The following is a 16,679-nucleotide window of genomic DNA, read 5'->3' as shown; positions in this document are numbered from 1 at the left end:
GTTGGCAAAACCTTTTTTTTTTTTTCTTTCAAGGAAAAGTTGGGCTCTCATTTGGTGATGGTAATGGATATCTCCTATTATTTTTTTTTTTTTTTTTTTGTGCATCACAGGAAAACTATCCCGAAATATAAAAAATATATATATAGCTGTACATGTCTTCCTCCTCTTATCATAACCTTCCATCCAAGAACAACACAAAATAAATTCTCCTGCTCCTTCCGTTCACAGATGTACGACATAAGTCTGAATCCTTTGTTTGTACACGCAGTAGGATTCAACAGTGAAGTTTATTTTACTTTTTTTATTTTTTATCTTGCCTAAAACACATTGACACTGACACTAAAACCGGAAAGGAAGGGACTTTCCTTCAGTGACTTCTATGATCTACATAACGCTCTGCCCACAAAGCATACAGTGTGATGTGGAGTAACATAGTGCAGATCACATGAGCTCATTGTAGAAGAGGGCAAAAAAAAGGTGATTTATGTTATTGAATTGATACAATCTCTAGACAGATTTTAATGATTTTATTTACTTCTGAAATGTTCAAACGTGGTTCACGTGGGTTTTAAGGCACTTTTAGCAGTGCAGCATTTGTATGGCCTGTTTTTTCTCCCTTTCTTGTATGTAATATTAACTGCCCAACTAGCATGTGCTGCGACCCATCTTTTCATAACTGACCTGACTGCAACAATAGATTCTGTGTAAGGCAAACATAGCTTATAGCAACAGTGAATGTAAACATTATGTCAATAGTCTTGCTGGAATAAAAAGTACAACATTGGAATGCCTAAGATGATTTTTACTGTGGGAAATGCTGATTGTATAACCAAAATATATCTATTGTCACACAATCATCACTGGAGGGACTTTAGCAGTATTTTCTTTTGGAGAAGTTAGTATTTTAGGCCTCTGAGCTGTGGGCGATCCCTTTTGTGTCATGTAAAACGCATATAAGGGCGCTCTGGTGGAGGTGGATAGCTGGTCAGAGGGATGATGGTCATGAGATGGCACTTCTGGCAGCACTTTGGTTAGAGGAGAAGCAACTCTGAAGATATAAAAAAGGAAAAGAAAGGCGCCTCCAAGTGCAGTTTGTAAAATTTTTCAAGTGCGTTTAACCCTTTGTGCATTTTATAAAATATTGCATACTGCACTTGGAGGCACTTTTTTTTTTTTTTTTGTGTCCTCATGTTAGGCTATTAACCCTGCATTATACTTCAAAGAGGCGAGCATGCGACCATAGCTGAGAGCTTGTTAGGCAGTAGGCTGATCACATCGATGGAGGAAGCCTGCCGGGGCCAGGAATAGGGTAAGTATTACACTTATCCCTGCAGCCCTAGAGTAAATGAATATTGAACTAACCCTTGCAGTGAGGGGGCCCACTCCAAAGGTAATTGTTGGAGACAGCCGCCGAGGTACCACAGAACAGGAGGATTGGGACCACTATGTGCAAAACAGACTGCACAGTGGAGGTAAGTACATACAACCCCTTTAACTGTGCTTTGCCATAGACTACTATTTGTGTCCCACAGTTTTGATGCGTTTTCTGAAAGCGCACAAAAATCCACGGGAAATAGACGTTCATGGCAAAAGCACAGCTAACCTGCACCAAAACCACGGGTTCAATACACTGTCCAAAGCGTAGCAGCATGGTGTGAAGCCCCCCTTGGGCTAGGTTCACACTTGTGCGGGGGTTGTGGCTATCGCACCTCTTCCCGCAGCCAAATTTCTCTGCTCTTTTGCAAATGCACATGGCTGTCATTCATAATGGCACTCCCATGCATCTAAATATGCACTGCGTTTGTGGGACAGGTACAGTAGCCCATTCAAGTGAATGGGCTACTGTGCCCGCACAAATGCAGGTCGCACTGAATGCATAGGTGTGAGCCAAGCCTTAAAAATTACACAATGTCACAATTAGAGATGCATTTCTTTTCAAATAAACAAAATACAAATTTATCATCTTGAGCTGTGTCGAAGAATGGTCGTTCCCTATAAAGTTCTGCTTTACTCTTTTACGATGGTGCAGGAGAAGCGTGTTCTGTGTGTTTCCTGCACCTTGCTGGAACGCACTGCCTTTTCAATCTGCTGCAAGTGCCAATGTATTAACGGCACCATAAATGCGGTATCATGCGATTTGGTGCGGTATCATGCGATTTGGTGTTTAAAAGTACAGTGTATGGGGAGAGTACAGTGTATGAGGGCATAGGGGGTGGTGTATGGTGGAGTACAGAGTATGTGGGGGGGGGGGGGGGGGGGAGTGCAGAGTGTAGGGGGAGAGTGTATGGCGAAGTATAGAGTATGAGGACATGGGGGGGGGGGGTATGGGGAATACAAAGTATGGGGGGGGGGGGGGGGCAAGTTATGAATTGAACAGAGTAGTAAAACCCACACTGCGCAAAAAAAAAAAAAAAAGCCTAACTTTTTTTTTAGCTGGCTCCTAGATTCAAAGTCAATTTGTCCAGCCCTGTAATAAAGCCATGTGTAAGGGTACTTACAGTATCTCACATAAGTGAGTACACTTCACATTTTTGTAAATATTTTATTATATCTTTTCATGTGACAACACTGAAGAAATGTACACTTGCTACAATGTAAAGTAGTGAGTGTACAGCTTGTGTAATGGTGTAAATTTGCTGTCCCCCTCCAAATAAACCAACACACAGCCATTAATGTTTAAACTGCTGGCAACAAAAGTGAGTACACCCCAAAGTGAAAATGTCCAAATTGGGCCCAGAGTGTCAATATTTTGTGTGGCCACCATTATTTTCCAGCACTGCCTTAACCCTCTTGGGTATTGAGTTCACCAGAGCTTCACAGGTTGCCACTGGAGTTCTCTTCCACTCCTCCATGAAAACATTACGGTGCTGGTGGATGTTATAGCTCTTGCACTCCTCCACATTCTGTTTTGAGGATGCCCAACAGGGTCTGGAGATATGCTTGGCCAGTCTATCGCCTTTTCCCTCAGCTTCTTTAGCAAGGCAGTGGTTGTCTTGGAGGTGTGTTTGGGGTCATTATCATGTTGGAATACTGCCCTGCGGCCAAGTCTCCGAAGGGAGGGGATCATGCTCTGCTTCAGTATGTCACAGTACATGGCATTCATGGTTCCCTCATTAAACTGTCGCTCCCCAGTGCCGGTAGCACTCATGCAGCCCCAGACCATGACACTCCCACCACCATGCTTGACTGTAGGCAAGACATACTTTGTACTTCTCACCTGGTTGCCGCCACACACACGCTTGACACTATCTGTACCAAATAAGTTTATCTTGGTCTCAGATCACAGGACACGGTTCCAGTAATCCATCTCCTTGGTCTGCTTGTCTTCAGCAAACTGTGTGCTTCTTTCTGGGACGACAGTCATACAGACCAATTTGATGCAGTGTGCAGCATATGGTCTGAGCACTGACAGTCTCACCCCCCAACCCACCCATTCAACCTCTGCAGCAATGCTGCCAGCACTCGTATGTCTATTTCCCAAAGACAACCTGTGTATATGACGCTGAGCATGTGCACTCAACTCCTTTGGTTGACCATGGTGAGGCCTGTTCTGAGTGGAACCTGTCCTGTTAAACCGCTGTATGGTCTTGGCCACCATGCTGCAGCTCAGTTTCAGGGTCTTGGAAATATTTTTATAGCCTAGGCCATCTTTGTGGAGCAACTATCCTTTTTTTAGATCCATGAAGTGCCATGTTGAACTTCCAGTGACCAGTATGAGAGAGTGAGACCAAGAACACCAAATCTAAAACACCTGCTCCCCATTCACACCTGAGACCTTGTAACGCTAATGAGTCACATGACAGTGGCGAGGGAAAATGGCTAATTGGGCCCAATTTGGAAATTTTCACTTGGTGGTGTACCCACTTTTGTTGCCAGTGGTTTAGACATTAATGGCTGTGTGTTGAGTTATTTTGAGGGGACAGCAAATGTACACTGTTATACAAGCTGTACACTCTCTACTTTGTAGCAAAGTGTCATTTCTTCAGTGTTGTCACATGAAAAGATAGAATAAAATATTTACAAAAATGTGAGGGGTGTACTCACTTTTGTGAGATCCTGTGCATTGTGATGAATGTCAACATTTTGTCTAGTGCATTGAAAATGTAGATAAATAAATGTTTATTTGAAACCCAAGTTGAGGGTATAGCAATATATAACATGCTTGTGTTGCAATCATATTCAGTTTTGGAATGATTGTAAAAGGAATAAAATAACAGGACATTCCATAAGGTCTTTGGCGTTGGATTGGACAAAAAGGAATTAGCGGTGTTCATCGGAATTAATCACAGGCCTTTGTTCTGAGGCATCTAGACGTCCAGCTCTACCTTTTGTCTAGACCACTTTTGTGAATATCTAATGTGACCTTTAAACTCATGAGCCAAATGAAAACTGGAGCAAGCATTTCGATGAGAAAAATGTGGAGATGTAAAACCACATTCTGCCTAAAATAAAAGTTTACAGCCTGGTAAAACCAGACCGATTCATGTGCTTCGGTTCCCTTAATAAGCAGCTGTGGAAATGACGAAGGATTACATCAGTTTACATACTGAAGTACCACTCCCTTCCAGACCACAAAGCCTCTCTGCAGCATACAGCATTGCATGTAGAATATTTTCAGTAGTACGGTAAAACGCATCACGATATCAGCCTATATTTACTAGTGCTGATTCCAGACTATCTTTGTTTTATGGATTTAGGCTAAAATGATGGCTTTTGTGCAGTGAAAGTGTAGTCTGAGATGTGTGATGAGCTCAGGAATGTTCAGCCTAGGATCCGAGCCCTCCAGCAAGTTATCACCTGTATGGGTCAGTCATCTGTAGCTGGGACACTCCCCACCCTGTGGCCGTACATATACTCGCCCCTTGTATACATGTGGCTACAGGGTGGGGAATGCCTGGCTGCAGATGATTGGCCCGTACAGGTGTTGGTTTCTTTGCAGGCTTGGACACATGGGTTGGGATCCTAGTCTGAACACGCTCAATCTCATCCCAAATCGTTATCTACATGTTGAAGTAAGGAAAACACATATGGGCATTTAGTTAGTCTCTACTTCGTTCTGTTTTAACAGTTCTAGGAGAGCAGACAGAAATAGGAGCCAGGAAACCACACATTTCTGTGCATTATGTGCTCACAACTGTTCTGAAAGATAGAGGAGCTGTCAGATGAAAACATAATATGCTAGATTATAATACTGCAAGGGATATTGGAGTGCTCAGGGGCATAACTACAGATCATATGACCCCATAGAAAAATTGCAGTGGAGCCCCCTGATGACCCCTCTCTGAGAAACCTGCGGTGTCCCCTGTGACAGTACTACCACTGATCTTTGCATGAATTATGCCTTAAAAAAAAAAAAGGAACGAGCAGCAAGGGAGCTGATCATGTCGTCTGTTCCAAATCGGGGACAAAGGTCAAAAAGTGCTTCCCAATGCTAAACCTTTCACCTATTTTCTAAATTGGTGCATTTGTACATTTCAAAAGGCGGTAAAAAAAATGGTAGTGGTAAAAAAAAGTACTTGTGAGGTTTTTTTTATATTGTTTTATTCACTTTTAAGAGGGTCTGGCAGGAGATGTGTCCTATGTCTACATACTTTTGTCCCTCTTTCCCAATATAAAAAAGCTGGGAGGTATGATCTCCTTAAACGAGCGGTGAATAAAAGTTGCCAGTGAAGGACAGTAATGCAAAGGAAAAAGAGCCAAAAATGTTGTAGTAGCAAGAATAACAAATAATCCATCATGATGTGTTATATGAATTCATAATTGGTGCTCCTGGACACGGTTATGCCTCGTACACACATATGGGATTCCCGACGTGAATAGTTCCCGTCGGAAATCCAGAGGGGAAAGCCGAGAACCTTCTCGGTTCCGTCCTTGTCGTACACACGTCCGGACAGGAAAACTGCGATGGAGCTTTGACCCGGGCTCCTGGCCTTGTGTATGCTCCATCGCAGTTTTTCCCATAGAAAAACTGCCAGACAAAAGTCTGTCGGATTTCCCGGCGGGGAAAAAGAGACCTGGTTCTCTTTTCCTTAGTCTGGTGGTTTTTGGGCAGTTTTCCCATCTGAAAAACTGCACGGAGCATACACACGGCCGGTATTCCCATCCAAAAGCTTTCCTCAGTTTTCCCGTCAGGAAAACTGATCGTGTGTACGAGGCTTGACTTTTTTTCTACCTCAGACCTCTTTAAATTTTGGCTTTTTTTGTATTAGGCTATATTCACACGTATAGCCACCTGTAGAAATTGATGCCAAAATATACACACCTAAACGCAGACAGTCTGTGTCAAGGGTTGTGCATCTGTACCCATGTATACCCTCGGATCTACATTTTACTAGTGTACAGTTCTATCCTATCATTGACTTGCACAGACAGCCTTTGACTCCCAGGCAGGATTGTCCATGGACATGCACCCGGTACAACCTTGTAAACCCTGTGAATGCACACTTACTACTAGCCCCAGCTGTCTTATTTGCTAGACACTGGGATTTTTTTAACAGCCACCAAAGAACTGCATTGAGCATACATGAATAATTTCATAGTGGCTGAACTTTAGTAAATGTTCTGAGGGCAACAATTCACACTGCTTAAATGGCTAAACAGATATGCTGCACAAATAAAAAGGAGAATCCGTTACACAAGGGCAACCTTAAATATTTCCTGACATCACCTCTAGACTGCAAACAATTTATTTTGCATCAACAACATTCCTAATGGAGCTACCTTTCCACCCCCAGGCACCATAGCATCTGCATGGGAAGCTATGATTGTAGTTACACCACTGATGGAATTTGTATGTTTTTTTTTTTTCTTTCTATCTGTGGGTTACCTCCTGGGTGCTTTGGATTCCTCCAAGTCTAAAAATATGCTGATAGATTAATCAGTTTCCATCACAGTTTAGAAGATTGTCTGGTCCTTTTGGGACCTGTGCAGAGACCCCCATATTTGTGGTAGTTCTTCAAAATCAAAGGAGCGTGAGCACTCCTATACCCACTTTCATAGTGGTTAAAGTATTTAATATAACTTGTTTTTCAGTGATAGCCTCCAAATATAGACTATATAGATGGCAGAAAATACTTTCTGTAGTGGCGTCATCTGCAGACAGAGAAACACGAGGCACCGATGGGTCTGTTCGTAGGCGATGTACAGATGAGCACAAGGGGTTTTTGCATCCATTTATATTCTTCTAACAATATTACAGAAAGTCCTACTTGCACAAGATTGCAGCAAGAAAAATTTAATATCTGCCTTCTTGCTACTCTCTCTAACCCCACAGAGAGCAAATATACATCTACCAAATTTGGCTTAATTTGTAAGGTTGGTTTCACATGGTATAAGAGCCGGTTCACACTGGGGCGGCACGACTTCGGGGGCGACTCGGCCAGGCGACTTGAAGACGACTTCTAAGGCAACTTGCAAAATGACTTCTGTATAGAAGTCAATGCAGGTCGCCCCGAGTCGCCCCCGAAGTCGTACATGAACCTTTTTCTAAGTCGGAGCGACTTGTGTCGCTCCTATTAGAACGGTTCTATTCACTAGAATGGGACGCGACTTGTCAGGCGGCTGTGTTGCCTGACGAGTCGCCCCAGTGTGAACCGGCTCTAAGGGCAATGTGAACAGCAAGCCTTTGCAAAGCTTCAAGCCGCTTTCTCAAAGCCTTTAAGGTGCCCTTCAGCTCCTATTTTGAAATGTTATACACAGATCCTAATAGGTGTGCTGGCTGTCACTTTAAACAAGCTGCTAGCAGGTTTCAGCAGTGCTTTAACAGGCTTTAAGTATTCCTGAAGCCTGTTAGCTTGTTTAAAGTGACAGTCGGCAATACCATTCAGATCTGTTAAACCTTTACAAACTAGAGCTGAATGGTATGTCAAAAGCTTCAACCGAGCTCTGCAAATGTTTTGTAAAAGCTTGCTGTTCACAATGCTCTTCTACCAGCTGAAGCCTGTGTGAACAGGCCTGCTGTCATTTTAAGGCTCGGTTCATTTTGCTGCGAATTGGGATCCGTCTTGTGAGACCCCAAATCATGTGATATGTGAAACCCCATGTTGGTCAATGAGAGCTGTCTTAATTAGCACTACTGAAGTCACGCCGACTTTAATAAAGGTTTCTGTACTACCTCAAGACCATTTCTATTCTATACTTCCATCAAGGTAGTGCACAAGTTGCCAGGAAGTTTCCTGAAAAAATTGCACGACTTTCAGGTTGCGGCAATGTGAACCAAGCTTTAAGCTTTCCCTTTCCTTTAAAGATTTGCCTGCAGAGTGTGTCAGTCCCCTATCTCTCAGATACACTGAGACATAGGTCCTCGTATATAGGAAAAAAGGGCGAAGATTGTACCACATCACTACAAGAGCTATAGATGGAAAAATTAGGGCTTTTGGAGCGGACTTTATAGGTACCAGAAACGGAATACAAGATAATATTTGAAAAAAACTATTTATTAAATATCAAAAATATAGATCATGTATATTGAAAACAAAAATGGAACAATATTTGACTCTCAGATAAAGGAGCCTGCACTGTATTTATATACAGTCCGTGTAGATGCTTAAACAGGGCCGGTCAATCGATCTTTTGCTTCTTCAGGACCTACTTGCCTTACATCAAGCAAAGGGATTCTGTATGACAAAGGGGAAATAGTCATATTTCGCATAAGGACAGTGGGCCCATATACATATCTCAAAAGTAAAATGTCTGCACCGCAGAAATATATTAATGGTGCACAGAGAACGCCACTCATATAGAACAGCAGGAACTCTCATATGTGTGACATGCCCCATGTTATCCCTGCGTGCCCAGATTGCAACGGAGATCACAAAATTACCCAGACAGTAAATCAATCTACATTGAATAGAAAAAGCACAATGTAAATAACCTGAACACCTAGATTATAATATATTCATCAAGCAAACCATCACCAAATTCTGCAGATACTATGCTAGGAATGTCCAACAGTTAACGACATAGTCATATAAGCAGACATATAGAGGTATGATAGACTCATGATGAAGGATTTAGCAATTTGGCAAAAAAAAAAAAAAAAAGCAAGGAGAAACGGGCACAAAATTGGCCAGCTAATAGTAGTTATGATAGCAACCAGTCGTCGGGCGATAATAAAAAAAACTACCTATAAAGAGTGATAAGGTATATAAATAGTATGTAGAGAAGAGTGTCTCCAAGGGACATACTGAATAACCATCTAAAAAGACCAAATGACAACAGATAGCAATTTACATTAATAAGGAAGTTAGCAGGAAATATATTAAACTATGCCTATATACAAGCTTTCCAGAGGTCTACTGGTCAGTATATTCCAGGGCCTGGTGCTGAGCAGGCATAGAAACTTATTATGCAAAACTGCCCAACTCCAAATGTGCAATCTAAAAAGCCAATTAGATTAAATCGGTTCCAAGAAGTAACCCGTCAATTGTAATGACAGTAATAGACCAAAATCACTCCCAATAGCAAAATGCATATACCAACCTGTCATAGTGTGTCCAAAAAACATGCCTCCACTACAGCAGCCATCTAGCAATGAGCAAGATATAGGGCCGGCAATCGGCGCCAAACCGCTAACCAGCAAATATTGCTGTCAGCCATGTCGGCACTCGGAAGCAATGCTCACCAAACACAACATTAGCAGAAGGTGCCCAAAAATTTAGAAAAAACCCGTTGGTTTGTGTTTGTTGGCCGACAATTGTGTGACGTTTTTGTATGGAAGACAAATTCCTGGCCAGCGCCATTCAAACAAAAGTCCTGTGCTTTGTGGAAAATCTGATCGTCTGTACGAGGCTTTAGAATGGAGAAGATCTGTTGCCAAACCATTTTTTGTGTTTTTGGTCAGACAATCATTGACCAGGTCTATGTGCTTTATGTATTGAGTGACAGACTCATGATTTACTGTTCGGCAATTGATGTGACCACTGGCTATGTAACCGACTCAAAACCAATACAGAAAAATAAATGTTGCCATATTTTCTGTTCTTTTTTTATTTATTTTTTTTATAAAGAAGTTGCTTGAGGTGATTGGGAAAGCTCGTCCTTTTAAAATTGTATCACAGACCGTACTCGATTGTCTGTCTTAAAGAAGTTGAAATTTTTTTAAATTGTAATTTTCTATGACAGGTGATTTCCTATGATTTGTGTGCCCAAGCCCCAGTATTTCCAGTGCTATCCTTGCTGAAATTCTCTTCTGTTATTTTTCAGCTTTAAAAAGCCCGGCTGCATTTCATGAACAGATTAAAAGCTTGGAAAGAGCCAGGGTAAGCATTAACCTAGAATTGAATTCATGGTGTGTTTTTTTTTTTTTTTTCCACAGTAAAGGTGTTGAGGCCTGCTAAAATATTTCCAGAGAAAGAGCAGTAGATGAAGGAAAAATAAAGAACTGCGAAAATTGTGAAACATATATGTACTTTTTCTTCTAATTGGATCTGAGATTTTATCAAATGAAGGCAGAATTTGTATTTATTTTTTCAGAGTCCAATTGCTGTTTCATTATAAAATTGGTCATATCCTATTTAATGCAATAGGAAATGCATGATTAATGATCTCCTAATAAGGCAGAATCTGCATAGATTGTACACTAAGGAATATAGATTATTGTTGAAATGTGCAATTTGCCTTAATTTGTGAATGAGTTTTCTCATTAATACTAGAGATATTTACTTCAAATATAAATTTATAAAAGGGCAATAAGTACCAGTTTCTGGTAGCAAGCTGAAATGACAATTCCACCCATATAGCCGATTGGCACTCGGTAGTAAAACTGGCATGTGTTGGATATTTTGTCACATGTAATGAACTTGTCTCCGAGGCCTTGTACACACGACCGAACATGTCTGCTGAAACTGGTCCGCAGACCATTTTCAGCGGACAGATCCGACCGTGTGTACAGCCTAGCAGACAGGTTTCCAGCAGACAAAAGTTTTAAAGCATGGTTTAAAACTTGTCGGCTGGAAACCCGCCCGTCCGACATGTCCGCTGGTTAGTACACCTAACCAGCGGACAGAAATCTCCCACATGCGTCGAATGGATTTGACGCATGCGTGGAAGTATTTTACTTCCTGGTTTGGTGACGTGGTGGCGTCAACATCACTGCCACGTCACCGCGCTGTCTGTCCGCAGGGATTTTGGTTTGATGGTGTGTACAGCCATCAGACCAAAATCTCCCAGCGGACATGTCCGATGAAAACGGTCCGCGGACCGTTTTCATCAGACATGTTCTATCGTGTGTACAGGGCCTTAGAAGACCAGTCTGGTTTTGGCTGCCAGGTAGTTTAGAATACTCGTCCTGTATGCTGAGATTCTTCTCTATGTTGCATCAATTGCACTTTGTTTTTTTTTCCTCCCATGGACAGACTGAAAATTTCCTGAAGCACAAGATTAGAAGCCGGCCGGAGAGATCTGAATTAGTAAGGATGCACATTTTAGAAGGTAATTCTAATTTTAAATAATGCATCATTGGTAAATTTGCAAATAACACTTTTGCCAAAATAAAATAATGAAATGCTGATTTTACACCAGTCCTTATGAGACATTGGTTGTAAGATATACTGACTGCCAAACGATTGTTCCTTTGAGAAATGTTCACATTTATGTTGTACAGAATGAGGAGGGAAAAGATCCAGACAGTGAGCTTTTTCTAAAGAAAACTACCGTATTTATCGGCGTACAACAGGCACCCTAACTTTGAGAGGAAAGTTTCAGGAAAAAACTTTCCACAGCCCCCTGCGTATAACACGCAGGCACAGTTTACCCTCTATTTTCACGGTAAAGTGAGTGTTATACGCCAATAAATACAGTATATTGATCATCTGAAAATCATTCTACCCAACTGCCTTCCCAAAGCCCCACCAAAAATAATCAGCTAGGGGTGTCTACTGCTCCCCATAAACAATAGAGAAAGAAATACTCCAGTAATCATGGCCTATAGTTGGCTGGATTCTGTAAGCATAGAACTTCTTTGCCTTTAAAGACCTAATCTTTCTACTGCTCTGCTATGTAAACAAGTGGTGTGACATACATGGGTGTGACCTGTTTGCCGAGTACATGTCTGAGTGCACTAGGCCACTAGTTCTCCACCCTTTTCATGTCCTAGTCTGCTTGGCAATTTTCCAGCAGTAGGCATTATTGTAGGCATCACCTTTTAACTTGGGTGTAATATAGTTTTATAATATTATGCAATATGTTGCTTGTTCTGTTTCATAGCAGAAGTTGGATTACATGTTTATTTTCAAGATTGTCAGTCATTTTGACTGCATGACAACATACCTGTAGCATTAGCTTATGAACCACCACCGCCCCTTGGGTCAGTGATTGAAAATGACAGAATTTAGTACCACTTCTCAAATACAATGTATTTATGGGGCCTGAACGTCCTGGCTAGAGCACCAGATCACAGTTCATGGACTTCTATATTGGCAGTGGAGCTGGAGTAACATTTTTGTTTCTCTTATCAAATACAAACAGAGACAGGATTCTGCCCTTATGCTACTAATTGAGCTTCATTTCACTGACATTAATGAACACAAAAACGTAATATTTTGCAGCTTACCAGTCCTCATGTGATGGCTACATTCATGTTCCTTTCCTCTTTATTTTTTACTTGGTAATCCTGTGAATAACACACGTCTGTCCCTGGTTGGCTACACTTGCACCCCCACTGTATCTAGAGAAGGAACCACGGTAGACACCCAGGAGGACTTCAAAAGTCTGCCTTTGTTTATCTCCTTTTTATGTGTGGTGATGGAACCTGTAGTCTACCTAAGAGAGATAATATCGTTTTTGCTTCCAATTCATCTCAGCGGCACTGAATTTCTGGCACGATCTGCAGATAATTTCTCTACTTGTTAAGAACGACGATAGCCTAAAAAATTAAACCTAAGGCCACATGCATACTGTATTCCCTATGATGCCTTTACTCCTACAGGAGTTTAGTAGCAGAAAAATGCCATAAAAAGCCATGTTTTGCATGCACGTTAAAGCAGGGTTGCAGGCATTTTTAATATGTTTTGCAATCTCAATTACAAATTTTTATGAATATTCATTAAAACATATTAAAGCACGATCAGTACATAAACGGTTGCAAAAACTTACCTGATATCATCTCAGGGATTTTGTGTCCGTTTCCATCATAGCTCTGGGCATTATGAAGCCCAGTTCATGTTTCTTCCTGGATTTTCCGATAGAGGTGCATGCTAGGTAACCAGCATGCACCTCTCGATCATGCGCAGTATAATGGCGCTCGTAGCGCAGATAGTTCGGATTGTTGCCACGACAACGGGTGGCGACAGAGAAACATCCCGCCCCGTTATGACCACATAGATTCCGTCATTTCCTGTATGGAAATAACGCAATTTTTAGGCACAGCAATGCCCAGAGACTCCTGGGAAATTGGTGTCATCATTTCCCAGGAGGCAATGGAGTCTTGGGACAGGAAGTTCTACCACCGTGGACTAGGAACAAGGAAGATTACGAAATCTACCTACTAACAGCCATATAGAAGTGGTTGTAAACCCACTTTTTCAAGTTTACACCTACAGGTAACCATAGATTAAAGCGGGAGTTCACCCGAAATTTTTTCTACATTAGATTAAGGCTCATTTTGTCAAGGGGGGAATCAGGTAGTTTTTTTAAAAACAAAGCAGTACTTACCGTTTTTAGAGAGCGATCTTCTCCGCCGCTTCCGAGTATGGTCTTCCGGACTGGGCGTTCGTATTTGATTGACAGTCTTCCGACGGTCGCATACATTGCGTCACGAGTAGCCGAAAGAAGCTGATCGTCGGTGCGGCTCTATACGGCACCTGCGCATTGACGTTCGGCTACTTTCGGAAAATCGTGACGCGATAGATGCGACCGTCAGAAGCCTGTCGGAAGACTGTCAATCAAATAGGAACGCCCAGTCCCGCAGACCATACCGGGAAGCGGCGGAGAAGATCGCTCTCTAAAACGGTAAGTACTGCTTCGTTTTAAAAAAAAACTACCCGATTCCCCTTGAAAAAAATGAGCATGAATCTAATGTTTAAAATTAACATTTCCGGGTGAACCTCCACTTTAAGGCTTACCTGTAGGTGTTGGCAATATCTCCTAAACCTGCAAGGTTTTCAAAGATATTCGCCGAATGACAGAACCGATGTCTATGGCGCGCTAACAATAGCCGTGCTAAACTCTGCAATGCTGTGTTTGACGGCTCCCGCGCGCATGTAAGGAGTGACGTCATCGCCGTTCGGGCCAATCACGGCGCCAGAGCGGCAAAACTCGGAAGTAACCTCCGGGAGCGATAGCTGCGGCCGGAGGATGGATTTGTGGGCTTCGGTCTAAGGTAAGTAATGCATAATGAGCTAGTATGCTAGTCATACTAGCTCATTATGGCTTTGTCTTGCAGGTTTTTTTTTTTTTTCTCCCAAGGGTTTACTTCCTCTTTTAAAGGCAAGCTGTTCATAAAAGTTAGTTTTTTAGGGTGGAACTCCGCTTTAATGCATTTTATTGGCTGGGATGTTTATTCTGGCTATTAGAATGTATTAATGTGAGGACACACATACATGCACCTAGTATTTATGTGCATCCAGGCACTTTTGAGATTTTATGCTCAAAAGCTCCTCTCCTGAACGTGAGTTTAGTGGTGGTGGGGGGGGGTGGGTTCTGCCTCTAAACTTCCCTAAATACCTATAGCAGTGATGGCGAACCTTGGCACCCCAGATGTTTTGGAACTACATTTCCCATGATACTCCACTACACTGCAGAGTGCATGAGCATCATGGGAAATGTAGTTTCAAAACATCTGGGGTGCCAAGGTTCGCCATCACTGACTTATAGTGTGCATAAATACATAGGCTAACATGGAGGGTGTTTAGAAGCATGGAAAAACGGGTTCAGACATCCTATAAAAGCAGCGTTTTTGAGCTCAGTGTGCCCTAATGGAGCTGCCACATCTAAGGACTGGTTGGCTGCAATATTTTTAAATGTTTTTGGATTTAGTCATACTTCAAACAATGCTGGTGCCTTCAATGCTGTACTATGGTAATTAATGTATTGGCGTTATTTGAATGATGGCATGAAAATGCAAGCTTTTGGAACACTCTAAAACTACTTTATCAGGCATATCACACCTGACAACTATTTGAAAACCTTGCAATTTTAGTCTTTGGGTTGTCCAAAGCACGTACTGTAGAATACATGTTCATTTTATTGCTTCAGAATGAAATCTAAATTAGAGATGCATTACTATGTAACCAATAACAAGTTGGTGCTTTCAGCTTAGTTTGCCTGTAGTATTATGTAGGAGCTTAGCACCCCCGTGGCCTCTTCTATTGTAGAAGGATTGTACAGATGGCATTCTTTGTTTTCAGTTTTGCTAATGTATAGAAATAATGAGATTAAGCAGCAAGTTACAAGCAGTTGGGGAAACATTGGCATTCTAAAGCGTCACTGAATGACTGACTGTATTTTATAAATTGTTCCTGGTAGCATAGTAGACAGCATGCATTACAGTTAGTCTAATAATGCTTTTTGTATGCACATTTATATGTATTTATATGAGAACGCTGTGGGTTATAGAGAATCCAGAGGCAGAGGTGGAGCTGTTACAAATGGCAACCAGCCTGTATTGTCGACAATAAAATGCCCAAAATAGTCCTGGGGGTTGTTTATATGAAGGGAATAGAACAACCACAGAGGCTGTACATCTGCTTTCCAATTTTTATTGAATTTTTTGTAAAAGTGTAGAAATCAACAGGTACATTGACAGCAAATAATGTGGCATATCTGGTTCAAAAATTCTTAACATAGAGAAACAAAGTATTTTCAATAAGAACTCTTTTCTTCACATAAATTATTAGAAACCAGAATGGTATACAATGAAGATATTCCCTCTCAGACCCAGTCATGTCCCATCCCTCCAATTAAGACCATGTGGTGTTATGAAGGTTAGTCAACCCCTCCGCTTCATTAACTTTTTCTTTTTTAGGCTTTTTTCCCCTCTCTGTTTTTTCCTGGTGATCTGGTCAGTAACACACCTGTAATACACTCTGGATGAAGGAGCAACAAGAGACCTCTTTGGACAGCAGCACTGTCAGGGGGTAGTGTTGGATTAGATGTACTAGCTGAATTCGATACATTTACAAATTTAAGCCAAGCTTCAGAGTCGGTTCACACTAGGGCGACACGACTTCCAGCGCGACTTTCAGAGGCGACTCCGACACGACTTGTGCATGAACCACAGGGCGATCTGGGGCGATTTACAACACGACTTGACGTCGTCTGCAGGACAGGAGACTTTCCAGTGGCCAATCAAACAACAATCAGCTCTAGGGGAGGGAGAGGTTTGCCTGAGAAATGTATGTTATCTTCCTGGAAAGTCGCTTCAGTTAAGACAGTGATCAGACTTGGATCAGACTTGGAGGCGACTTCCATTGAAATCAATGGGTACAAATCGCCTACAAGTCGGATTGACGTAGTACAGGAACTTCTTTTGAAGTCGGAGCGACTCGAGTCGTGTGTATTAACACCGCTCCCATTCACTTGCATTGTTTTTCTCGACAGCGCGACTTGGGATGACTTGAGGCGACTTCAAGTCGGGTCCCAAGTCGCCCCAGTGTGAACCGGCTCTCAGCTAACACTTTATAGGCAGTTACTTTTGAGATGAAGGTTTTCCATAAATGGATAAAAGATGATCATTGTAAGTA

The 16,679-nt window shown here is 41.9% G+C and overlaps 1 protein-coding gene across 12 annotated transcripts in view; it reads left to right on the top strand.

The window, feature by feature from the left end:
- Positions 1 to 16,679, top strand: part of MRTFB (myocardin related transcription factor B) — a 453,672-nt gene that overhangs the window by 361,764 nt on the left and 75,229 nt on the right. For 8 of the 12 annotated variants that reach the window (XM_040356880.1, XM_040356879.1, XM_040356884.1 and 5 more), the window contains 3 exons: positions 10,204 to 10,259; positions 11,355 to 11,430; positions 15,834 to 15,920. In XM_040356880.1, coding sequence (XP_040212814.1) covers positions 10,204 to 10,259; positions 11,355 to 11,430; positions 15,834 to 15,920 — 219 coding nt within the window. The remainder of the gene's footprint in view (positions 1 to 10,203; positions 10,260 to 11,354; positions 11,431 to 15,833; positions 15,921 to 16,679) is intronic. The other 4 variants (XM_040356881.1, XM_040356885.1, XM_040356876.1 and 1 more) reach the window with 1 other exon arrangement.

Source organism: Rana temporaria, chromosome 6 (genome assembly GCF_905171775.1).
Source record: "Rana temporaria chromosome 6, aRanTem1.1, whole genome shotgun sequence".
NCBI classification, from domain to species: Eukaryota; Metazoa; Chordata; class Amphibia; order Anura; family Ranidae; genus Rana; species Rana temporaria.
This window is presented reverse-complemented; position numbering and strand designations above follow the sequence as displayed.